Source organism: Chrysoperla carnea, chromosome X, assembly GCF_905475395.1.
Source record: "Chrysoperla carnea chromosome X, inChrCarn1.1, whole genome shotgun sequence".
NCBI lineage: Eukaryota > Metazoa > Arthropoda > Insecta > Neuroptera > Chrysopidae > Chrysoperla > Chrysoperla carnea.
The window spans coordinates 32,125,279-32,152,565 of record NC_058342.1 but is presented as its reverse complement, the minus strand read 5'-3'; the positions used below and the strand labels follow the sequence as shown (position 1 = coordinate 32,152,565).

The following is a 27,287-nucleotide window of genomic DNA, read 5'->3' as shown; positions in this document are numbered from 1 at the left end:
TTATAGTACTATAGAGTCTTATTTGCTGTCTTATTCGTATTTTAGATACAGAAGAATGAGGGACTTCTCTAAGCCACATTTGCCCATGCCTGGTGTAGATACAGGTTATTCAGGAGCGGATCCAGCCCTCAAAACAGGTGATGGGCACGGCACAGACATCCGAAAATAGGCCAAATGCGAATCAAAGTATGAACTCGTTCATGATCGATATAATGCATTCCTACAAAGGAGATGTTTACAAAATATATGACGCCCTAACCAAGATTTTGTACAGTGTATTTGTCCTCGTGGGCAAAGCTGTGGGTTGGACACTATTATATTTATAAATCTGTAAGATGTTAGTTTGTTCGCTCACAGATATTACGAAAGTAAATGTTTGCTTATCACAATGTTGTCACATTTAGACTCTAAACTACTGAACGAATTTTCTCTTCGTTAGTTTTCGATAAAAAGTTCTATAAGTGTCCTTACTTTTTCTAAACCTTGTACATATGCAATATTTTATTAGAATAAATATAGTTTTAATATAAACTGTAATTTATAAGTAATAATTTAATTTACAATTTAATCTAGAGTTTGTAACGATTGGAACTATAAATAGTAGAAACAAATTTTGATATTATAAAATAATTCTGTCTAACAAGTGAATTTAAGTTCCTGGATTAGTTAAATTAGGATGGATTTCGCCATAAAAATCGTTTCCCACCATATTTGATATATATATAAATTTATTTTAGTCTTAAATTAAAAGTTTTAATAAAAAATACTTTTTAAGGAACAAGCTTTTATTGTACTAAAAAGTAGAAAAAAATTTTATCTATGACTCACTCATACTCGACTCTTTGTAAGAGCTTGAGGCGGTTAATATCAAGAATAAATCGAAAAATAATTAGGCATGTGGAGTCGATGAGGCGTTCCGATTCATTTTTTATATTAAACACCTCAAGTTTTTACAAATAGTCGGGTATGGGTATGGGTATGGAGGTTAGCGGGCCATGCTCGAGGATCGCGCCTCGAAGCAATGGTTCAGAGCACCTAGCCAAGTAGACCTTTGTACTCTATCCCCGCTACGCTTTTCAGTGGCTATTATAACCAGCTGATGTACTGAAACCCAGGATTTGCCTAGCGCTGAGTTTCCTAATTTCTTCTGGTTCGACTATGGCCGGACCAAACCGCATCTGTCACACGCGGGAGATTGTCTTTTTCCAATCTGATGTTGGAACTTGTTCAGGTTATCATGCCCTGTGAGTAACTCTACGATGACTCTAATATCAGCTCTGTTTAGTTTCAAGATCTCCTGTGCTATGTTACCGAGCTAGTTTCCTTCACCCAACAGGCTTTTGGCGATTCGCCGTCCCTCGTAGCTGGTCCATGCCTTTAATTGTTTGTTTTTTAAATTATCTCCTAATCTGTTAAGACGTTCTTGGTATGGCATCCTCGCAAGCTTTTCTTGAATGGGAGCCATGATGGTTCCCAGTTTGGCCAGCTTGTCTGCTCTCTCATTACCGTTCCAACCAAAGTGTCCGGGGATCCAGGTAATATTGACTTTATTGTGCCTCGCCAGGTTGCAGATACTAATCACATCATCCTTCAAATCGGCCAATTGGAGGTGGTCAGCACATCTCATGATGGCTACCAACTCTGCCTGGAATACAGTATCGGGTATGAGTGACTCATAGATAAAATTATTTTCTACTTTTAAGTACAATAAAAGCTTGTCCCTTAAAAAGTATTTTTAATATACATATATAGATTATGGAAAACTTATAATGACTAAAATTTTCAAGTAATAGCAAAATTCGTCACAGGGAATTTTTATATGACAAAATTTAATTTCCTTTTGGAATGATACATGTATATTGATAGTTTTCAAAAGGAAAACATCTTTCAGAACAAAGAATTTTCTCATATTAAAAAATATTCAAAAATCATCAAACAATTTGAAAAATTGTTCATATAGGTATCCCCACCTAACCCACCTCCCTCACGAGAAAAAAAACTAGGTGTATGAAAGAGGGACTCGTGATGTAATAAAATCCTTAGTCAATAAGTCTGAAACAAATTTTTGTATATATGAGAAAAATTCACTCGTTTTTTTATAGCCATTATGTATATATATATAAGAAAACTGCAGTTTTTCCCATGTATATGGCATCCTATTATTTTTCTTTATTTTTTTTTTTTATTTTTTAACCCACCCCATATGATAAACCCCCGTCCTCCACCTTACTTGCATCCCCCCACCCTATATCTCTCTATTTTATTTTTTCTTATATTTCTTTGCGCTGTGTGTTATTGCACAAAGTTTTCTATGAAAAGACGATCATTAATTTGCTATTGGTATGATTTTTCATAATAGAATTTTCTTAGAAACACTATTTAGTTTTTTTTTCTCTCTCTAATAATACAAATTATTTTTCTTATTAGCTTTTTAAAATGTTCTGGTTACCTAGGTGAAAAAGCTCTCTTACAAGGTGGAAAAAAGAGTTCTGAATAGTTTTCGTTCAAATAACAAATTGTATATAATTTTTTTTTTATGGTTATTAATCGCCCAGTAATATGTACAATTATTTTTCATCCGGAAAAATTATTATGAAAAATTAATTATGCATATTATTTATATAATTTTATTCAACTTTTTTATAAATTTATATATTTTATAAATTTTTTTTTATTTGTTTATTTTTTATACGTTTTTTAAGCTGAAATGTATACTATCGAATATCGATAGAAACTTTCGATAAATATCTAAAAATTGGGATCCGTTGATCTTATTAAAACATCCTTTTTCATTTGCGCACTAAATAAAAAGTACTGTCATTAAATAGTTTCCAAAATCAAAACACAAAGAAACTTTAAAGAAACAATAATAATAATAATGGGATTTTACCTCCGTTTTTCACACCCACATCATTATTTTTAATCTTTATTTATTTTTGTAAGGAGATATACAAGGATTGAATAATACTAGAGATTTCAATAAAACTTAATAAATACATTTTTTTATTAATAAAGATTACAAAAATCACAAAAAATTCCTAGGACATCGGACTTTTTTATTTTATCGTTCAAAGTTGATGAATCATATAGGTTATCCTTTTCAATTGGATATTTCTATATCAAAAAAATCAAGAGAGTGTGATAAAAAACTATCTAAAATATTTAAACAATCTTATAATTTATAATAATACCATCAAAATATAAGGTTATCGATGATATAACAACAAAATTTTTAATTAATTATGATTTCATCGAAGATCCATCATTTGATGAACAGGGTCGACTATAGTTAGAGTATTGATGATTGAAAAGAGATATCTATTTTCTCAAATTTATAAGCACACAAAAATTTTAGTTTATTGCCCGGTACATACATATAAACCAATTTTTTTTGTAGTCAAGTAATGGCTTTACAGTACCACGCAACTACAAAAATATATAATATATTGTGTACAAGTGATGCTTATAAATTTGATAATATAGATATCTCTCTTCAATCATCAATCAATACTCTAACTATAGTCGTCTCTTTTCATTAAATTATGGATCTTCGATGAACTCATAATTAAACTAAAGTTTTGTTTTGATATAATCGAAAACCTTATATTTTGATGGTATTATTATAAACTACAAGATTGTCTAAATATTTTAGATAGTTTTTTATCACACACTCTAGATTTTTTGATATAGAAATATCCAATTGAAAAGGATAAACTATATGATTCGATAAAATAAAAATTAAAAAGCCCAATGACCTAGGAATTTTTTATGATTTTTGGAAACTTTGTTAATCAAAAAATGTATTTATAAAGTTTTATTGAATTCCCTAGTATTACCCAATCCTTGTATAGTTACATTTTGGAAATGTAAAAACATCAATTCTTTGAAAATTCTAACTGGTTATAACCCCGTAAAGAAAAAATATAACAACATATTTTTTTTAAATGAAAGTTAAGGAACTTAATAAACATTCCATATAGCATATGTAGTTCTATATTGGTTGCAGAAACGAGCTGCACCGCCGGTAGTGGCAGTAACAGCAGCTAGACGGTTTTTATTGCAGTTTTTTTTTGTAACTTGCCCCAGTTTTTCCTATACGAAGACTCAGAGCTTGAGTTTCATATATGTTCGCTAGCAATACATGAATATATATATATATATATATATATATATATATATATATATATATATATATAATATTGTATATGTTCGATTTGAACATAAGACTAGGTTCGGTTGCATTCTAGGAAAGCATTCTAGTCGTTGCATAGCATCCTTAAAGAACGCATTAAAATTTCAGAAAAATAGAAAAGAAGTCCTCGAAACCGAAATGTTCCAAAAATAGAAGGAAAAAAATTTATAAATCGACTTGGAACTAATAACAACATCGAAAATAAATTAAAAAGAAAACTTTTCGACTACTAATTAGAAACATCAATTAGAACACATAAGCGAATATATAAATATTGTGATGAAAAAAGCGCGCTTCTAAGTTCGTTTAATGTTAGAAAAAAGTTTTTAAAAAAAACGCACATAACTACTTTGTTCCAACGAGAGATAATCCGACAAAACTTGAGTTGGTGGCGTCGAGCGAGCGACTTGTGAATATAGATGAACGACTCGTTCAACTTGTACGGTTAATTACAACCACACTCTACATAACGAATATTACGAAACAGACGAAGAACGAAATATATTCCAATGAGTACAGTGTTAATTAATATTAGAGAAGGATAGATATAATATGCTATTTTAAATATGAGTGCAAGTGTGCGTTTTTACCCTCGTTACGTCCCCGCGCCCGTTTCAAACAAAGTTTTTCCTCATCAAGGTGTTGCAATGTGTTTGAAAAACACATGCTTTTACTATAAATTGTAAATAATGTAAAACGTTTTAAAAAAATCGTGATCGGAAGTTCCTTAAAATTGTGTCTTAAACAGCACAAACAATTTACAGTTCCTATATAAATTATAATAAAATAATTTTAGCAATAAACAAAAAGTTTAGTTCCTAAAACGACGCGAAAATATTTTAAAACACGCAATTAACGCAAGTTCCTATTTTTTACTTAATACAAAAAAAAAAAATATTTTTTGAAAAAGTGAATTTTGAAAATATGATAATGACAGCGTCAAATAGTTTAATCGAAATTGATTCAACTTCGGACAGTTCAAACAGTTTATCAAATAGTGTAGTGAATGATGGTCCAAATAGTGACTATAATTTTCAAACGAAATTAAGTGGCACTTCGACGTTTATTGATACACAAACACCCCATACCACAAATACGTCTCACACTGTAAATGCAACAATACGAACTGATACTGTGAATAATAATAGTTCCGATGATAATTCGATCAAGTTCGAGTTAAATAATAAAAATAATTATGATTTTACAAATAAATTTCATTCAAATAAATATTGTGATTCGGATACAAATTTCGATCATAAACAATTTGACAATCCATTTTATTTGCCAGCAAATTTATATAAAACTTTATTAGCGAAAGCTGTTTTAGCTAAAAAAGAATCGGGTTTTAATTATTTTGAAAATACATCCACCGCGGATAAGGTAAGCGTTTCAGACAACCCTTAAAAATCTCAAGCTTGGTTAGACAAAAAATTCTATTTTCTATTTTGATGATGAATTCTGTTTGAGAATTTGACGAACAGTAAAATATTTCGTTCGAGATAAAAAAAATTAAAGTTGTTTCGCCTACATAAAAAAGTCTTCCTTAGGGAACTTCAAAATTTCGAACTTGAAATAAAGAATAAATAAGAAAATTTGTTATCCATTCTTTTAGAATACCCGGTAATAAAAAGATTTTGTTAATTGCTGAAAAAAAATTTTTCTGATTTTGTCTAATATAACAATTTTATAATTCTTTATTGTTTTTTTTCGCTTCTTTACAGAAATCATTTGTGGGCTGGGATTCTCAGCAAACATCTAGTCCGGGACCAACACAACAGTGTTCTCAACAAAATACAGATTGTACGCTCGCATCTCCAGGCAGTGTTCAGTGTTTAGGTCCAGGTTTGTATTTAAGTTCCGATTGAAAAGATTCCATAAATTTTGAAAAGTTTTTGGGAAATATTTCAAATTTAAAAAAATTTTGAGATTACTAATCTAAAATTCCATATATCTTATTCTATCCAGCGGCTCAAGCTTCATTTAGTTTCACCTGTCCCGTTGTTTGTCTGTAATCAAATCTTGTAAGTCAAATTTGATCCACTTCATGGTTTCCGATTAAGCTGAAAAAGTTGTGGCGTTCTGATTTTCCCATCGCTTCCACCATATTTGAAATATATACAATCTTTTTTAGTCTTAAGCTAAAAATTTTAATAAAAAATATTTTTTAAGGGACAAGCTTTTATTGTACTAAAAAGAAGAAAATAATTGTACCTATGAGTCACTCATACCCTACTGTTTGTAAAAGCTTGAGGCGCTCAATTTTGAAAATATCAAAAATGAATCGGAACGCCATCTACTCCACATGTCTATTTATTTTTCGATTCATTCTTGATATTAAGCACCTCAAGCTTTTACAAATAGTCGGGTATGAGTGACTCATAGATAAAATTATTTTCTACTTTTTAGTACAATAAAAGCTTGTAAAATTTTTAGACCCTTAAAAAATTAAGAAAAATAAATCGGCTCATCGGTTTGGAACTACCATAAAAAGCTATTTTCTCAAAAGTCTTTTCAACAACGGAACCTTTATTTTTTTTTTTTTTGGTGAAAAAAATCATTTTGGAAAATTTGTTTATAGGTGTTAATAACACATCTGGTACAACAAGCTCTTCAGGTGGAAATCAGGCAAGTCTCGCACACTGGATGTCCGTCATGGCAGAACACATGGGCCATCATGTTTCGGATCCAACAGCCGCTGTTGGAGTCCATTACATGGCGGCATGGAGTTCAAATCAAGATGTAAGTAAAAATAAAATTATTCCGTATATTTTAGGTTTCTGATAAAAAATATTGTTTTCGCCCCAAAAATCCAAAACAAAAACTTGGAGAACAAAAGAGAAATACAAAATTTAAAATTTTTTGGCTAATATTATGACACTAGCTGGACTCGTACGGATTTAAGAAACCACCGACAAATTTTTCAGATACGGAATCCCAAACTCGCACTTGAAATATATTTAAGAAACAATCTCCATTAAATTTCTTTTTTCCCTAAAGCCTTTTCCAATCTGAACCGATTTTGAAGATCATCGCCAATTTTTTAGTATTTTCGTGTACGGAACCCTTAATTCCCACTTGAAACATAGCTAGGAACACTCTCCATTAAATTACCTTTCAAAGACAGGCAGGCAGACACACATATCGATCAAACTTTCATAACACAATCTTTTTTAACCGACTTCAAACAAAAACGGAGGAGAAATTTCGACTGGGTGAACCGATTTTGATGATTCTTTATCTATTTGAAAGCTGGTGCTTCCCGTGTGGTCCCATTTTATTTTGGTCCAGTTCTGACAACGGCATCTATGAGAAAACCGTAAAAATCTTGCATTAAGTATGCACGACAAGAAGACGAATAACTCAATATCACGCCAATCGATTTCGATGATTCTTTTTTTAGTGACAAATTAGTTATTATACTTCAGATTCACTAAAAATCACTAAATCAAATAAACTTTTAACAAAAAGAAAACCGACTTCAAAAGAAAAACTTTTCCAAAACAAATTAAAATGCACTTTAAAAGTAAAAAAATAACGATAATATAACGTAGTTAAAATTATTATTATTTTTGGAGTCGGTGTCAGCCAAGGAAACAACTCTGACAGAACAGTTAGCTACATTAGCTTGGCTGACACCGATTCCAAAAATAACAATTATGTTTACTACATTATATTATAAATTATTTTTTACTTTTCAGTGCATATTAATTTGTTTTGGAAAAGTTTTTCTTTTGAAGTCGGTTTTCTTTTTGTTAAAAGTTTTTTGTATTCGAGGGTTAGAAATCAATTTTTCTAAACCAGAAAGTTATATGACAGACATGTTAAGAGTTACATTCACTGCAGCTTGTTTTCTGCATAGTTTGATGTTAATTCGATTGTCAAATTATGGATGAGTAAATAAAAAGGTACGGAATGTATTTATCGCCTGAAGCTGTTAGATGCAATACCTTCAATGAGTCCTCTTAAATACCCAATATTTTAATCCTTAAAATCTCTTTTTGTTAAATATTCCTGAACTACTGAATTAAATACACTTGAATTAGTTCTACTCAGAAAGAGGTATACCCTATGTACTGCATCTACATATGATTATCTTTATAACATTTAAGATACGAGGGGGGTACTGTACTATTTAATGGCTTATATCTTAGATAATGTATGCAAAACATGGTCCATCATTAATTCAAACAAACAGAAGAGTTGGAAAAAAAACTGTGAGAAAAAAAATTACGGCAGTGTCTTTTTTTTTTATCCTAAATTAATTTGAATATATTCCTTTTTTTTTTATAACGATCGTAAATAATGACGTATCATCTTTTATAATTATTTATCTTTTTGACAACCGATTCGAAAATTCTGGATAAATTATCCTCATCCGATTATTGAAGCAATATTGATTAATTAAAATCATGTCTTGAATTGAGACAATATTTGCTGAGAAAAAAAAGTATAAGGAAATAATCCGTCGCGTCCGCAAATTTTATTAACGGGTTTTCAAAAAACACTCAATCTATTGTTCTATATCGAATTCTTGAATTACTTAGAAAATTCGACTGCACTAATTTTGATGGGGATTAAAATACTATTTTTTAATAGAATTCGAATAAAAATTAATCGAAAGTAATTTCATAAGGAGATATGCAAGGATTGAATAATACTAGGGATTTCAATAAAACTTTATAAATACATTTTTTGATTAACAAAGTTTACAAAACTCACAAAAAATTCCTAGATCATCGGGATTTTTAATTTTTATTTTATCGTTCAAAGTTGAATGATGAATCATATAGGTTATCCTTTTCAATTGGATATTTCTATATCAAAAAATTCTAGAGAGTGTGATAAAAAACTATCTAAAATATTTAAACAATCTTGTAGTTTATAATAATACCATCAAAATATAAGATTGCCGATGATATCAATTGATTGAAGAGAAATATCTATATTATCAAATTTATAAGCAGCACTTGCACACAATATATTACATATTTTTGTAGTTGCGTGTTATTGTAAATGTTATGACTAATTTGCAATTCTTTACATGTTAATGTTATAGGAAAATGTCAAATTAAAATTATTCAAAAACACTAATTAATTATTAATTAAATAAACAAACATTATTTTTCAAATGTAAATTATCATAATTATTTATTTAAATTTGTGAGATAATAATATTAAATTTGCAATGTAAGTCATAACTGCAATCCATACAATTATATATGTATCCATACAATTCTATAACTAAAGTAGTGTATCGTTACCATGGAAACGCTTTCAAAAATACTCACGCACGGTGCGAATACCAAAATTTTGTTGGAAGCATCAATACTTTTAAGCTTTACAAATTTGGGACTGAAATTAGGATACCTTGATATATATTTTATATAAATACAGGGTATAAAAAAATTTTAAGTGTAAATTTTTGAAACAGTACAAGAAAAAAAATCGGTTAAAAAACATATTAAGAAACGTTACCTATTAAAAAAAAAATAAATAAAACCTATCGATTTAAAATATTCATAGTAAAATTGACAAATTGCGTCATTAAGATGACACAAAAAAAGGATTAGACAAAATTTGAATTTCACGTAAAGATTCACACGTTTTAATAAGAGAACTGGGATGCAAAGACAGAGAACCATGCACATATTTATATATATTAAATATTGTTTACCTTTGTTTAATGATATTCAAATCCGGCGGATTACACATCTCCCGCTGTGGTATTCTTAGGGATAGTATTTTTTTTTTATATAATATAAAGGGTTAAGTGGCCATATATAGACACTGATTTCAAGAAAAAGGACCTTCTCTTTATTTTTGAATAAAAAAATGATAATTACATACCATCTACTAAATCCTAACCCCATAAATTTTTTTATTTTGAATATTTTATTTCCTTATTTTGAGTTCCCAAACATTTTTTTTGAAAAATGGTTATGTAAATAAAGTTTTTGTATATCCGTTAATTTTTTGAAATTTTTTTTGATCGGAATTTAGGTTTTACAAAGAAAATTTGTTAAGAAAAACTATAGTTAAAACAAACAATTGACTGAATTAATTGTTAAAATACCGTGTATAGACAATGTTGATCACGCAATCGTTTATGATAGGCATACATACATACATGTCACACACACTAATTTGAGCCTAATTTGATTTTTCACAGCTAAACAATGATGTTAACGAAAAAATGTTTCAAACAAAAGTTGTTTATTTTTTTATAGGGAACATTTTTTACATTTATACTTTTGTTCTATTTCTAACAAGATGGGTCCTACGAACCCAAAATCCAATTGACCTATGTTGCTCATTTACGCACTCGACCTCACTTTGTATGTCCTGAGCACGCTATAAAAATTTCAGCTTGATATAATTTTTCATTTTGAAGCTGCCGTGTTGACAGACAGACAGACGTACAGACAACCGAAAATGGACTAATAAGATGATTTTACATGGTGTACACTGACTTGGAGAGTGTCCAGATATTTGCTAAAGGGGAGGCACCGACTCCAAAAATAACAATAATTTTAACTACATTATATTATCGTTATTTTTTTACTTATTAGTGCATATTAATTTGTTTTGGAAAAGTTTTTCTTTTGAAGTCGGTTTTCTTTTTGTTAAAAGTTTTTTTATTTAGTGATTTTTAGTGAATCTGAAGTACACTAACTAATTTGTCACTAAAGAAAGAATCATCGAAATCGGTTGGCGTGATATTGAGTTATTCGCCTCCTTGTCGTGCATCCTTAAGGCAATTTTAAGACTTTTATGGTTTTCTCATGGATGCCGTTGTCAGAACTGGACCAAAATAAAATGGGACCATACGGGACCGCACGAGCTTTCAAATAGATAAAGAATCATCAAAATCGGTTCACTCAGTCAAAAGTTCTGAAGTAACAAACATACAAAAAAAAAAAAATACAGTCGAATTGATAACCTCCTCCTTTTTTGTTTGAAGTAGGTTAAAAATATTTCACTTTGCTAAACTTGGTAAATATTTCAAAGCCAAGTTGGAATAAGGTTCAGCTTCTCAATCAGAACCAAGTCTAGCTTATAAGAAGATAAAATAATTGCAACCATCAGATTTAAATTTCGTTCCAATATTTTGTGGAAGGAATGAGAATTTTCCACATGTATTTTCATTTCACGTTTTTCGCATGAATTTTTGTTTGATTCGTTAGTTATGCATTAACAACGTCAACTTTTTAATTAATTGATTCAATTTTACTATGCATTAGTATTAAATTTAATTATTTATTTAAAAGGTAAAAATTTATAAAAGGATTCTATCCAATTCCTAGAAAATCATAGCTATTTATGTTTGTTGAAAATGGATTTCATAAAAAAAATACAGATTTTCGTAGAAATTTTTATATAAAAACAAATGAAAATTACAATTAATTGAGTTAATTATTGAAATATCCTGTGATATTGTTGAATATCAGTGCTCATTACAATTTATTCAAACTAATACATGTTTTGATTTGCGAAAATTGCGAAAATTTTTTCGACATATGTTCTTACAATTTTTTGGAATCTACATCGAAAAGATATCCTTTTGAAATTAGTATCAATAAATCGAAGTTACCCACATATTTGCAACTTATCAATTATAATTTGATCAGAGACAATGAAAACTGATGTTTCCCCGTGAGATTGCAAATCAAGGCACCCTCACCACCTTTAATTTAAACGGATTTAAAGGTTTTATCTCTTACGGTTTAAAAAATAGATCCGACGGATCCAAGAACTTATACGTTGCTTGTTTATGAAGTAAAAGTCACTGTTTACGCCCTAAACACAAATTTAAGTTCGATAAATTGTCTTGCTTATTAATATACAACTTTTGTTTGAAACATTTTTCCGTAAACATCACTGTTTACCCGTGGAGGCGCAAATTGTATGTATTATATGGAAATATCAGTTATGTATGTGTAATGTGATAGAGTAATCAACACTGTCTGGTATATATGGTATTTCAACTATTAACTCAGTCAATTGTTTGTTTTCACTTGTTTTCTATCTGATTCATCCCGTATAAATTGATATATTTATTTTCTAGTTTAGAAAATTTCTAAGAACCGCTAATTCATTAATATTTTACACCAAATAAACATTTATACGTTTACATTTTTTACAGTAAACAAATTACAAATTTCGAAAATATTTGTACATTTGAACAAACAAACAAAAAATTGTATGGATTTTCCATGAATTGTTTTTTATTTTCACATGAAAAAAATTTTTCAAATTGAATTTAATAAATAACTTTAGCTGCATTTCTATGAATTATAATTTTGTCGAATTTTGTATTGTTTATTTTTAAACATGTAGGCGGGCGGTTTCGGCGGGAGGTATTTTTTTGAAAAAACCTTTCTCCCTTTTTCAAAATTTTGTATATAAAAAGATTCCTGTGTTAAATATGCCGCAACTTTTGGAATCATTTATTTAAATAATCAGGCAACCCCGTTCAAACAGTCCAATTTCATATAAAACAAGGGAAAACAAACAATTGACTGAGTTAATTGTTGAAATACCATGTATATACAATGTTGATGACTCTATCACATTACAGACATACATACATGTCACACATATATAACTGATAATCCTATATTAATACATACTATAAAATTTGCATCTAATGTGTGGCTTCGTGAGTAAGCAGTGATGTTTACGAAAAAATGTTTCAAACAAAAGTTGCATTTAAACTTTTGTTCTATCTCTAACAGTTTACAAGATGGGTCCAACTTGTTGAGCAACAATGTTGCTCATTTACGAACTCGACCTAACTTTTTATGTCCTGAGTACGCTGTAAAAATTTCGGCTTGTTATTTTTTTTTCGCTTTTGAGTTATCGTGTTGACAGACAGACGGACAGACCATCGAAAATGGACTAATTAGGTGATTTTATGAATACTTCTACCAAAATTTTGTTCATCAATATTTTTAAGCGTTACAAACTTGGGACTAAACTTAGTATACCTTGTGTATTACATTTATGCATGGTACAAAAAGTCATGGCTTTTATCAAAAATTGCCCTTAAGTATAAATCGGCTTCTTGAAGCAATAATGATCCCTATCGAAGCCAGAAAGAAATTTAAACTTCCATAACTCAATATTTAATACTACTATCTATTGACTTACCAGATGGGTGATAGTTCTTGGGGTACCACTGACGATAAGAAAGTTAGGTTGGGTCGATTCAACCCGATTTTTTGGCACTTCAGCCTTTCATTTTCCCTCGAACAAGGATGATTTTAATGAAAGAGTAAACTCAATTATTTAACTGGTTCTTCGTTCCAAGAAGTCAAAATAATCAAATCCGCCACTGTTAATCAGAATATTTTATTCAAATAAATTAATTTCAATTATTTTAAGTTGATTTTAATTTAATATTATTTCTTTTTTTTATAATATTAACGATTTTTTTTTTGTTCCTAAACAACTTCCAAAAAAAAATTTCAGTTATAAAAAATGAAACAATAAAAATTTTTTTAATATTAAATATTACAAAAAAATGAGATACCAATGCATGATGCAATTGCTCATATACATTTATTGTCTCCAAGAGTGTGATTAGCATTGAGAGAGCACCCCTTGTTGAAAAAAAAAAACAATATTCTCATAGTTTTAAACCCTCAAAGCAATGAATTACACTAAAATTTAAATAATCTCCAAATTTACATAGCCCATCACATACTACGATTTATTAGGGTCCCGTATCGACAATCAGTAAGAATTGAACCTGTATAACTTCGGTTTTTTAAGGTCACTTTTTTGTTTTCAATAATTTATTAAGGTTTTAACTTTAAATAGTTTTTTTTTTTTTAATTGCCACCGATTTATTTTGGAGAAATCTATGATAAACATTTCATCCATCTACCGTTTTTCCATGCCCACCTTTGAAGTCATTTAATCAGGCAACCCTTCCAATTAATCCAACTTCATATAAAAAAAGTCAAGGCTTTTATCCAAAATTGCCCGGGTGTTCGATCTTAAGTATAATTCGCCTTCTTGAAGCAATTATGATCTCTGTCGAAGCCAGAAAGAATTTTAAACTTCCATAACTTCTCCAAATCTTAAAAGATTTTTGTTTTAAGATTTCTCGTGAAATTTTCATCTGAGAACTAAACTTAACTCGTGGTTGAAACTTACTTCTTGTAAGGATAGTTGTACCCTGCGCTATTAAAATCAAATGAAGCTAAAGGTTTCTGCAGAGGCCAGACGCCACACAGAAAGCCCACAGTTTCTCCGTTGGGATCTCTCCCAGGATAGATGGATCCAAGGTTTCAGACCCGAACATTCTAAATCTAACGTCTTGTATATTTCTGCAGGTACAACTAGCATGTAGGGAGGTTTCGTCATCCCGTGGGATCATTAGCGATCCCCTTGTTATTAAGGTAAAAGTTCAATCGATAGTGTCCTGTCCAGAGTCCCACCACCCTTCTCAACTGTGCTCTACTAAGTTTCATGCAAGCACAGTCGAATGGCCTGTCGCATGCCCTGCGCAAAGTCTCAGTAATCAAGATAGGTTTGTCGTAGCCATTCCTTGATTTACAGAGTATCTTGATACGGGAGAGAGGATGACAGGCTCAGGTAGAGGGACATTTGAGACGACCCCTCCCGTGCCAACGAATCTGCTACTTCATTCTCTTTAACGCTAGAGCGACTCTGAGCCCAGCTCAACCTGACTGTGTTGTTCAGTGCCAGGTGATTCAGCTCCTCAAAGGCTCCAATAATTTATAATATAAGTAAAGAGTAAGGATTATGTAGAGGTTATAATTTACAAAGTTAAAGAATATTTGACGCATGTGCAAATCTCTCATCATCCGCCTAAAGATTACCGACACACGCGTCAAAAATCTCTCCCAGGATAGATGGATCCAAATTTTCGGACCCGAACATTCTGAATCTAACGCCCTGGAGATTTCTGCAGGTGCAAATAACATATATGGAGTTCTACAAGTGGGATCATTAGCGATCCCCACATTGTGAAGGTGATTGTTGTTGTTCAAGAACGTTTGACGCGAGTTTCCAAAAATTATGCAAGAAGTGAAAAGAAATAAATTTTCACCATATTAACATCTGATTGGTCTTACTACGGAACCTAAAGTTTAAGTGCGTGTACAACTCGCACACTTAACGCATTTTTTTTTTCACCTTAATGATTTTTTTTCTCCAAAAAAAAAAAAACAGTGTATTCTCACCGAAGCCCCTTACAAGATATAAAAATAACAAATATGCAAAATAGTATGTATAACAATTTATCATTCGACAACAAAAGGGCACAATGTCTTAAAAACTATGCAGGCTTAGTACACTAAGTACAGCATCCTCATTCTCTATTGTACAATTGCATTGTTTAAATAAAAATTAAATCATTATTTGTTCCATTTGCATAGAGGGTTCACCGATCGAAAAAAATTTACTTTCAACCCTTTTTTTATTTCTGGTGTATCTTTTAAATACAGGTAATGTAATAGGTAAGACCCCTTTCAACCGACTTACATCGATAACACCGTACACTTGTATAATGGTTCAACTTAGATCCGTTGAAATATGTACGTTTGAACGTGCTCAAAAATTTTTTTTGTTTTATTCTTTTTATGCATCTGGTTTGAGTTTTTTTTTGTAGTCGGATAAAAAAAATTCAGCTTTAAGGTTCGACCTGAATTTTTTATGAAATTTTTTTTTCTAATTTAATTTCCGTATTAAATTTTTTTGTTTGATATTTTATTATAAAAAAATTGTAGATAGAAAAGTTCTAGAAAGAGTTATAAAACCAGTGGCGGATTTACTAAAAAAACTTCTTATTTCGAGTGAAATATTCTTTAACTTTGTAAATCATAACCTCTACATAATTTTATATAAATTTATTTTCGAATACAGTAGTTAATTAAAAATAGTTTAATTACGTGATTGTTGAATGATGTTTGAGAGTGAAAGATTTTGACTCAAAGAATATGTGGTTAAAATTGCTTTCATTGCTTTTATTGAGAAATCTCAAAAAACGACATATTTTGAAAGTTTTTGATAATTTTCACTTGAAATGAATGAAAACAAATTTAAAAAAGACTTTTTAATAGAAGTAAACGTATAAGCAATGAAAAAAAGCAAGTGTCTCTGTCCATATAAGGGATGTAAGAGTAGGGTCGATTTAGGGTTGAAATTATTTTTATCTTATTTTCAATTTTGATGAATTTTGTTATAACTTCATGAATGTAGACGAAAAATAAGAATACAATTTTTCGATACCTGCCTTGGTTTACCAAATATCGAAAGCTGAATAATTAAACAAAATTTTCAATTTTCGATATTTTGAAAATTACGCCAGATTGGCTAAAATCGATTTAGAAAAAAACATAGTAGTCGAATCGAAATAAATTTAAAGCTAGATTTTGATGTATTGTAACTTTCAAAAGAAAAATCGATCACCTCAAATAAAATTTTTTTCCACAATTCATTAAAAAGATGAAAATATTTTGATTGAGAAGTACTTTTCCGAAAGTAAATATTATAAAACTTTTAATTTGAACTTTCAATAATGTTTAAGTGAAATTTAATATAGAGAAAAAAAATTACCTACACGTCGTACTCTAGAAAGTTTACAAACATTGTGAATCAATTTTTCACTCACTGTAAAGCTTTATACAGTCAAAACCCGTTATAACGTCTTACCAGTAAAAGTACCTATACATTTTAGAAAAATTTTTTTTAAGAGATATGTAAGGATTGAATAATACTTGGGATTTCAATAAAACTACATTTTTTGATTAACACAGTTTCAAAAAATCACAAAAAAATTCCTAGGTCATCGAGCTTTTTAATTTTTATTTTATCGTTCAAAGTTGAATGATGAATCATATAGGTTATCCTTTTCAATTGGATATTTCTATATCAAAAAATCTATAGAGTGTGATAAAAAACTATCTAAAATATTTAGACAATCTTGTAGTTTATAAAAATACTCAAAATAATCAAAATATAAGGTTGTCGATGATATCAAAACAAAATTTTAATTTAATTATGAGTTCATCGAAGATCCATCACTTAATGTACAGAGAGGACTATAGTTAGTTTATTGATGATTGAAGAGCGATATCTATATTATCAAATTTATAAGCAGCACTTGCACACAATATATTATATATTTTTGTAGTTGCGTGGTATTGTAAAGCCAAAAATAACTCCTTACTTGACTACAAAGAATGTATTTGATTTGTATAAACTTTTTTACAATACTAAACTTGTCTTGGTGCTCAACTTAACATGTAAATTGATGGATAATTTTACTGAAAATTGGTTGTTATATCCGATATGTCCTTATATACGATATTGTTATAGGCGAAAGATTTATATATGTGGTTTATATAGGGGTTTGAAGTTAACCTATCATTTTCGTCGTTATAACCAGTTCATCATTATACACGATATCACTATAATCGATTTTGAGTGTAGGACACATGCTGTGTAGTGTAGTGAGAGTACATGTGTATCTGGAGTATATCTGTTTCTATGTGAGTGTCAGTGTCAGTAATGTTAAAAGCTGTTCACAAAACTCCCTACAGTCAACCGCAAAATTAACTACACATGTAATTAAATTACACTTATGATTCATTACAGTTCAATTATTTTTATTACCAATCAAATAATAAACCGTGTTCGGCAGGACAATCATTTCTTTTTCACACCAATACATTTTTATGCCATGCATATATGAAATATACCAAGGTATATTAAATTTAGTCCCAAGTTTGAAACGCTTAAAAATATTGAACAAAATTTTGGTATAGGTGTTTATAAAATCACCTAATTAGTCCATTCTCGATTGTCTGTCTGTCTGTCGTCTGTCGTCTATTCGTCTGTCATCACGATTACTCAAAAACGAAAAGAGATATAGTAAATGAGTAACATAGGTCAATTGGGTCTTGGGTCCGTAGGACCCATCTTATCTTATCAAAAAAATAACCAACTTTTGTTTGAAACATTTTTTCGTAAATATCACTGTTTACCCGTGAGGGCGCCAATTAGGCGTAAATTGTATAGTATGTCATTATGGGAATAGTTATGTATGTGTGACATGTGTATGTATGTGTACTGTACTTAATTAAACAAAATTTCACTCAGCGTCTAGACTAATAATAATAATTATAACACTTACAATTTTTATAAAAAACTTGTATACATAATTGAAAAATAATAAAGTAATTATTTCTTTTGTATCGTAAATCTCGTTACTTGTTATTCAACTCAATTTCATTCAGCTTCTGAACTAAAAATAATTATATAAACATTTTTAAATAATTTTCATGAAAACTCGTTTATAAATAATTGAAAATAGAATTAAAAAATAATAATTATAATAAAAATATTGTTACAAAACATTCAATATTGGTTATATATGAATGGTATAAAAATATCAAATGACAGAGGGGTCTGTCGTTTCGATCTGTCTTCACTTGTCTCCCAAAAAAACACAACTCCATATGTTTTTTTTTTTTAAATCGTCTTTTTAGAAAAAACACATGTTAATTTTTATTCGACTTTTAATATGTGACTTTTTTGAACAGAAAATCAAGTGAAAACAAACAGTTGAATGAGTTAATTGTTGAAATACCATGTACAGACAGTTTTGATTAGACTTTACACATACATAACTAATATTCTCATATAATACATACAATTTGCGCTCTCACGGGTAAACATTGATTTTTACGAAAAAATGTTTCAAACAAAAGTTGTTTATTTTTTTATAAGCAACATTTTTACATTTAAACTTTTCTTCTATCTCTAACGGTTTACAAGATGAACCCAAGACCCAATAGACCTATGTTGTTCATTTACGAACTTGACCTCAGTTTTTACGTCCTCAGCACGCTATAAAAACTTCAGCTTGATATCTCTTTTCGTTTTAGAGTAATCTTGATGACCGACGGACAGACGACAAACAGATAACTTTTCGAACACCTATACCAAAATTTTGTTCATAGTATCATTGTTTTTAAGGGTTACAAACTTGGGACTAAACTTAGTATACCTTGGTATATTTCATATACATAGTATAAAAATGTATTTTTGTACTTATTTCTATTGCATGTGTTATTTTTTTCTTATTTAACACGGACGAAGCTTTGCGCATGTTCCTCGTTTTAGTTTAAGACATAAAAAATAATTAATGTCTAGCCATAAAAAAATTCTTCAAATTTAATCGAAATTATTTTTATTTTTTTGTTATTGACTAAATTTTTTAAATTAAAATGCAGGTGTTTGATATTTTGCAAGTATTTCATTAAATATTAATCGATCCTACCTAGAAATTTGGTGAACTTAGTGAAAAATTTTTACGTCTTGAGTACGCTGTAAAAATTTTAGCTCGATATTTGTTTTTTGTTTTTGAGTTGTCGTGCCCACAGACGAACGGACGGACAACCGGAAATGGACTAATTAGATTGATTTTAAGAACACCTATACCAAAATTTTGTTGGTAGCATCAATATTTTTAAGCGTTACAAACTTGGGACTAAACTTAGTATACCTTAGTATACTTAAAAATAAGAAATTGAAGAAGTTTTTTTTCAAAATTTAAAAAATTCTTTGTCAATTATAAATTAGACGTTATTATTCATAAGAGAAAAAAACAAAACAAAAAAAGTTGCCAACTCATAGAAACTGTTTTTTTTTTGGGGTGAGAATACGAGTTATACCATCACGATTGGTGACAAAAAGAACTTTTTTTTATATAACAGTTACACAGTGCATCTCATCGAGTCGAAAAAATCATCAGAAAAAAAATATTCACACAATCATCAGAAAGGGTTTTAAAAATGCAAATGAATTTAGAACAAAAACCTGATGAAAAAAGGGATCTATTATTTTGTACTTTTTTTTTTGGATAGATTCCTTTATACGTGTTAAACAAAGCCTTCTTTTTTTTGTTTGATTATCAGAACCGTTCACTTATGGGGTCCTGTAAAGATAATGTGTTTTTGTGTACTTGCATTTATAATTATTACTATTCCTTCTTTTGTTGTAGGATAGTAGATTTGGGATATTATTTGAAATTAATAGTCAGGAATTTAAGGGGACAAAGTTAATTATTATTTCACTTATTTAACGTTCTCTCTTAATATGAGCAATCAGTTTTTTTTTTCAGAATGTAACGTTTTTTATAACTAATAAATCAAATTTACTGAATAAATTTTTGATCGGAGTTTCATAAAGTCACAAAATAACAAATAGGATCTTAGAGACAGAGATAGAAATATAGATTTAAATTAACTTTCGAGAAAAATTCTATTCCATTTCCGGAAAATCGTAAAATTTAATTATAAGGCTCAAAAATTCAGTTATTAAAAAAAAATCAAATGAGGTCTTATAGATTTAGGTCCTTGTAACCTCAAAATACCATCCATTGTCAGTTTGATCCATACCCCGACTTCGAAACTAACTTAAAAAAATTACGAACTTACCGATTACGAGTAGATTCTAATCCAGATGCTTTTGGGACTATCCTGGAGCCCATTTTGGGTCTAGGAAAGAATTTAAAATGGTGATGAAAGATTTGGATATCCTTAGTTTAAAATACAAATTTGCGACCTAATAGCTATCAATAAAAAAAATCTGCAGCATTTTTTAGATCAAAAAATGGAGGCAAATTTCACTAAATGAAACTTCAAATTTTACAAATCAAATCTTGTACATTAAGTAAAACAAGATTTTTGTAGGTATGTTAATTAAAAAGATTTAAAATTCACGATAATTGATGATTATTTCTTATTTATACTAATAAAATAATTACATATCTTAAGATGATTGTAAACCTACAGTATTGTAAAATAGTTTTGGCTTATTGCACGGTACATACATATAAATCAAATACATGCTTTGTACTCAAATAATGTGATTTTTTTTAGCTTTAGAATACCACGCAACTACAAAAATTTATAATATATTATATGCAAGTGATGCTTATAAATTTGATAATATAGATATGGCTCTTCAAGCATCAATACTCTAACTATAGTCGTCTCTGTTCATCAAATGATAGATCTTCGATGAACTCATAATTAAATTAAAATTTTGTTTTGATATCATCGACAATCTTATATTTTGATGGTATTATTATAAACTACAAGATTGTCTAAATATTTTAGATAGTTTTTTATCACACTCTCTAGATTTTTTCATATAGAAATATCCAATTGAAAAGGATAACCTATATGATTCATCATTCAACTTTGAACGATAAAATAAAAATTAAAAAGCTCGATGATCTAGGAATTTTTTTGTGATTTTTGGAAACTTTGTTACATCAAAAAATGTATTTATTGAAATCCCAAGTATTATTCAATCCTTGCATATCTTCTTAATCTAAATAATTAATTCACAGATTCAAATTTGTAATTTCTGGTTTTAATAATTTAGAGTGTACTTTTCAATCAACCTTAAAAAACTGGTTAAAAAATTCACCCTTCAAGACTCTTATTTTATTGATTCTTCAAAATAGAATAAAAATCAAAAATTTTTCTCAATTAATTTATTCATAATCGGTATTGAATAAATGATGATATTCTAATAAAATACAAGTATTTATTAAAATGAGGGCACATATTGAGTTCACCCTCTGCGCCCACCCCTTCAAACATATTTAAATACCTCAATATTTGTAAATATTTAAGTAAACCCCAGCCATTCACAAAAAAAATAAATAAAAGAAACGGTGTACGCCGGGTATATGTGGTTTGATTTATAACAAGAAGCTGTTCAATAATAAAAAGGTATTAATAAGTGTTTAAAATCGATAATAGATTTATTGACAATATCGAATATCATTTTTATAAAGAAGGGGGGACATATTTTTATCATGATTATGATATATTTGATGAAAGCAGCACATATTAACCCCTTTTTAATTTTTTACTATGGTTTTTTTGTTGTCCCAAGTGAAAAGATGAAAGAAATATTTTACAGGTGAATGTAATTTTTTTCGAATAAAAGCAAATTCTTCTTTCTTGTAGAGGGTTCTAAATTTTTCAAAAAAAAATCAAATTTTTTTTTTTTTTTTAAATTTTTATTCTTCATTTTAAAAAAAATAAAAAGTTGGCAATGTGTATGAAGTTATTTTCTGGTCATTATATAACACATATTTTTTTTGCAAAAAGGGTGCAAAGTGAAACTTGTGGTTTGAATTCTTGATAACTTTTTTTATAGGAATAAATATTATGTTTACAGTCAAATCTGGATAAAAGTTTAAAAGATCTCAATCTCTTTTTCATTTATGGACGTTTTTCACTATAAACCAGTCTCACGCTTATACAGGGTGTTCTGTTATTGACTGCAAAACTTTCGTTTTCTGAATAAGCTGAGAAAAAAAAGAAGAAAATATGCTTTACTAAATTTTGATCTGAGGCCTAGTTTATAAGATAATTATCCTATATACGGGTACATGATTGATTTATCCACTTACAAAAATAAGGGAAAGCAAACAATTGACTGAGTTGATTGTTGAAATACCATGTATACACAGTGTTGATTAGGCAATCGTTTTTTTTATGTCATGTAAGTAAATAAAGGTAGCCACTCTTACACACAAAGTAACAAGAGTATTTTTCTTCTCACTTCCTCAGTGGAAATATTAATAAACAAACACATACATATGTTTACGAAAAAGTGTTTCAAACAAAAGTTGTTTATTTTTTTATAAGGAACATTTTCTACTTTTAAACTTTCGTCTATCTTTAACGGTTTACAAGATAGGTCCTACGAGTCCAAAATCCAATTGACCTATATTGCTCATTTAAGAACTTAGCCTCACTTTTTACGCCCTGAGCACGCTATAAATTTCAGCTTGAACCGAAAATGGACTAATTATGTGATTTTTTGAAAATCTATATCAAAATTTTGTTCGAAGCAGTTTCAGAGGTTCATAAGAAAAAATTAGGAAAAATCAGTTTCTCATATATAGAGGCTTCTATTTTTCTCTTATAGATGTTTTAGAGAGACCGATATCAAAAGTTCTCAAACAAAGGATTGCTATGAAAATTTCCAATACTTAAAAATTGTTCAATGCCGAAAATATCAAATTTGGGCTCTATTATTAAAAAGTAAAGTCTGAAGAATGAATACTTATTTAAATTTTATCCTTAGAAAGAAGCTTTTCAAACATCCTTGAAAAAACAACGAAAATTAATTTTTTAAATTGCGGTTGTTACTAAAGATTTTGAGGGACCAATTTTTCTGGAGAAATGTATCGAATATCCTTAAGAAATCAATGAAATGGATTCTCATAAATATTTAAAATAATTTTATTTTTATATTCCAAAAACAAAAAATTCAAATTCTTATCGACACTTTTTTTTTTAAGAATTAACATAACCCCTTAAAAAAAAAGAAAATTATGGGTAGAGGGATTATTGTGTTTTTCCATACGTTATTGCACACGACGAGTTAGTGGAGAAGTGAAAGTGGGGGAGGGGTGTAAAAAGGAGGTATCGTCAGAGCTTTGTAGCTCAAACTTTGTTAATAATTATTTAAACTCAACAAGCATCCTTGATTAATAATTTTCTTATAAATATTCCCGTTTCTTGATAAAATTAAGATCTTAAGGAATTGTTAAGAAAGAGAAGCTTTATTCATTGAAATGTATCGTCGTATCGAATGACCTTAAGAAATCAATGAAATGGGTTTTCATAAATATTTAAAACAATTTTCTTTTAATATTCCTAAAAAAAAATTAAAATTCTTATCGACACTTGTTTTTTTTTAAGAAATAACGTAACCCCTTCAAAAAAAATAAGTAAATTAAGGGATGATTGTTTTTCCACACGTTATTGTACATGACGAGCTCGTGGATGATTCAAGTGGGGTGGGGAGGGGTAAAGAGAAGGTATCGTCAGAGCTATGTAGCTCAAAACTTGTTAAATATTTCACTGCATTACTCTTTGGTAATATGCATCTGTCAATTTTAACAAGTAAAAATATTTTTATATACTTCGAAGTAAAAAGCTTACAGACAATTTTTCATGACTTTTTTTCATGCTGTTATAGAGAATTTTCCTTTCCCCGTGTACCCCTTTTCCGTCTGGCATTATTGATTTTTCAATCACTCCATCTTTTTCTAACTTATAGCATAGAACTTCGTACTGTTTTTGTCTCCGTTTTTTTAACGTATCTAAAAAAAGTTTATTGTGTACTAGGATTCATAACATTAATTTTTTTTTTATAGTATTTTTTTATATTTTTTTTCTCGTGTAGTGGTAGTATGTGTTATGTATGTATGTGTTACATACCATGTAGATAATATGTATGTGCCGTCGCTGCTATACTCACTCGTTATACCCCCACACACGCTAATATTGTGAATACGACCACCATAACACCCCGTATTATTCGATAGTTGTTATCCCCCTTTATGATCGTCGCGTGGTAATTTTCTCTTTTTCGTTATACATATCCGTGTACACACATATTACATTATACAGAATGTTCTCTATGTTAGTCCTTACCATGGCTTCCAAAAATTTTTTCATAATCCGGGAGCCATTCGAGAAAGATCCGAGACAGCTGAATCGAGATTATATTTCCAGTTATTGTAACCTTCTACCCCTCGTAGGTTCGATACAATAAAATATCAATAGGTGAATTATTTGGAAACTTTGCTGTATTATAATGTTTAACGTGATTGTAAACCTTTCAGTATTGTAAAAAAGTTATGGTTTATTGCACGGTACATACATCAAAATAAAACAAAAACATGCTTTGAAGTCAAGTAATGAGTTACTTTAAGCTTTACAATACCACACAACTACAAAAATATATAATATATTGTGTGCCAGCGATGCTTATAAATTTGATAATATAGATATCGTTCTTCAATTATTAATAAACTAACTATAGTCGCCTCTGTTCATCAAATGATGGATCTTCGATGAACTCATAATTAAATTAAAATTTTGTTTTGATATCATCATCATCCATATATTTGTATGGTATTATTATAAACTACAAGATTGTCTAAATATTTTAGTTAGTTTTTTATCACACTCTCTAGATTTTTTGATATAGAAATATCCAATTGAAAAAGAAAACCTATATGATTCATCATTTTTTCAGCCAACTTTGGTCGATAAAATCATAATAAAAGGCCCGATGATCTTGGAATTTTTTGTGATTTTTGACACTCTTACACACAAAGTAACAAGAGTATTAGCCACTCTTACACACAAAGTAATAAGAGTATCTTCCTTCTCACTTCCTGAGTGGAATTATTAATAAATAAACACATAATGTATGTGGTGTTTACGAGAAAGTTTTTCAAGCAAAAGTTGTTTATTTTTTTATAAGGAAATCTCTAACGGTTTACAAGATGGATCCTACGGGCTCAAAACTGAATTGACCTTAATTGCTCATTAAAGAATTTGGCCTCACATTTTACGCCCTGAGCACGCTATAAATTTCAGCTTGATATCTCTTTTCATTTTTGAGTTATCGTGTCCACAGACAGACAGACAGAAAGTTTGCCAATAAGCAAATTTTGAGTCTTTAAATCAATTATTGTTGCCATGCTCATACATTTTTAATGAGGAAAAACCATTCCGAATTTACTAGAAAACTCTGTAGTCATATCCATAGATACTATAAAAACTTTTTTTCGCATTTTTTTTTATAGGTATGGTTGCTTAAGGTAGTACTATCGGCAATAGACTTTGCATTCAGAATTTAATGAAACTTGGCATAGTTGTCCATTATTGTATCATAATTAACCAGTTAAATTTTTAGAGGCCTTCGGAGAACTGGAAATCTGAACGTCCAGTTTTGAGAAATAAAATAAAATCTGTGATTTCCCATAAGGATCAATGTTAAAATATCTTTCAAATATCTTTTTTTCAGTTCTCTGAAGACCCCTAAAAATGTAACTGGTTAATTATGATACAATAATGGACAACTATGCCAAGTTTCATTAAATTCTGAATGCAAAATCTATTACCGATAGTACTACCTTAAGTCGACACATTTTTTGATGCCATTGTAAGGACTAAAACACATATAACATATAGTACAGTATGTTGTCTAAAACATACCCCGCGCGAACGGACTATTTGGTGTATGGATTCTTTATTTTATGCGTTTTCTATAAAGATGCATCTTTTTTATAAATCTATCTCACTCGATACAATTACAAACAATATATTTTCTATCTTCTTTTATATGTATTTTTATTTTTTTTCAATTGTTATGAATCCAATACGATATGTAATATTTAGGTGTACTGTTTGGTGTACACCTCTCCTGACCTGGGTTACTCCAAAATATATAGAACAATACAAGAATGGGGGGGTTTTATTTAATAAATATTATTTATATATTTTTTTTGTTATTAAATATATATAAACTGGTTTCAATTATCCCGATAATGATGATGTTGAGAATCCTATCTAAATTTTTTTTGTTTTTGGGTTTGTTTCAGTGTGGTCAACATGCAAAAGACGAATATACAAATTGGTCAACACGGAATCATATGATTAAACAGGGCTACGAGGTAAGTTTTGCTTTTAAATATTGGGGAGTAAGCGACTTTGATTCACCCTCAAAATACAGCCAGTGATTTTGGTCGTATTGTGTTTAAAATCTTCCAAAATATTTCATTTTAGAATTGAAATAAATTTAAATTTATTAACTCGTCAGCACTCGCGTTGTGAGCATTTTGCTCACGCTTGATTTAAAAAATAAATAACTAATGAGAGTAACGAGAGTCAAGATGTAAGCAAAAAAATATTCAATTTTTGGACCTGACTTTATACTTGAGGTTAATAAAAAATATTTACCGTGTAAAATATTTGACGCATGTGTAGAACGCGTAAGAAAATCTTTCATCACGTGACTAAAAATAACCGAACCGTTATTGCTGAGAACTCAAATAAATTTATTTCACGTAAGAATGAGAAATTTAATTCACGTAAGAATGAGAATTCAAATGATATATAACAAGTGAAAACTAACAATTGGCTGAGTTAATGGTTGACATACCATGTATGGACAGTGTTGATTACACTGTCACATTACACATACATACATAACTGATATTCTCATA

The 27,287-nt window shown here is 29.4% G+C and overlaps 1 protein-coding gene across 1 annotated transcript in view; it reads left to right on the top strand.

Moving 5' to 3' along the window:
* Nucleotides 1-27,287, top strand: part of LOC123303061 (zinc finger protein rotund-like) — a 98,889-nt gene that overhangs the window by 64,434 nt on the left and 7,168 nt on the right. Inside the window, exons 2-4 of the mRNA XM_044886158.1 lie at nucleotides 5,914-6,034; nucleotides 6,771-6,931; nucleotides 26,664-26,735. Of these exons, the coding sequence (XP_044742093.1) occupies nucleotides 5,914-6,034; nucleotides 6,771-6,931; nucleotides 26,664-26,735 (354 nt within the window). The remainder of the gene's footprint in view (nucleotides 1-5,913; nucleotides 6,035-6,770; nucleotides 6,932-26,663; nucleotides 26,736-27,287) is intronic.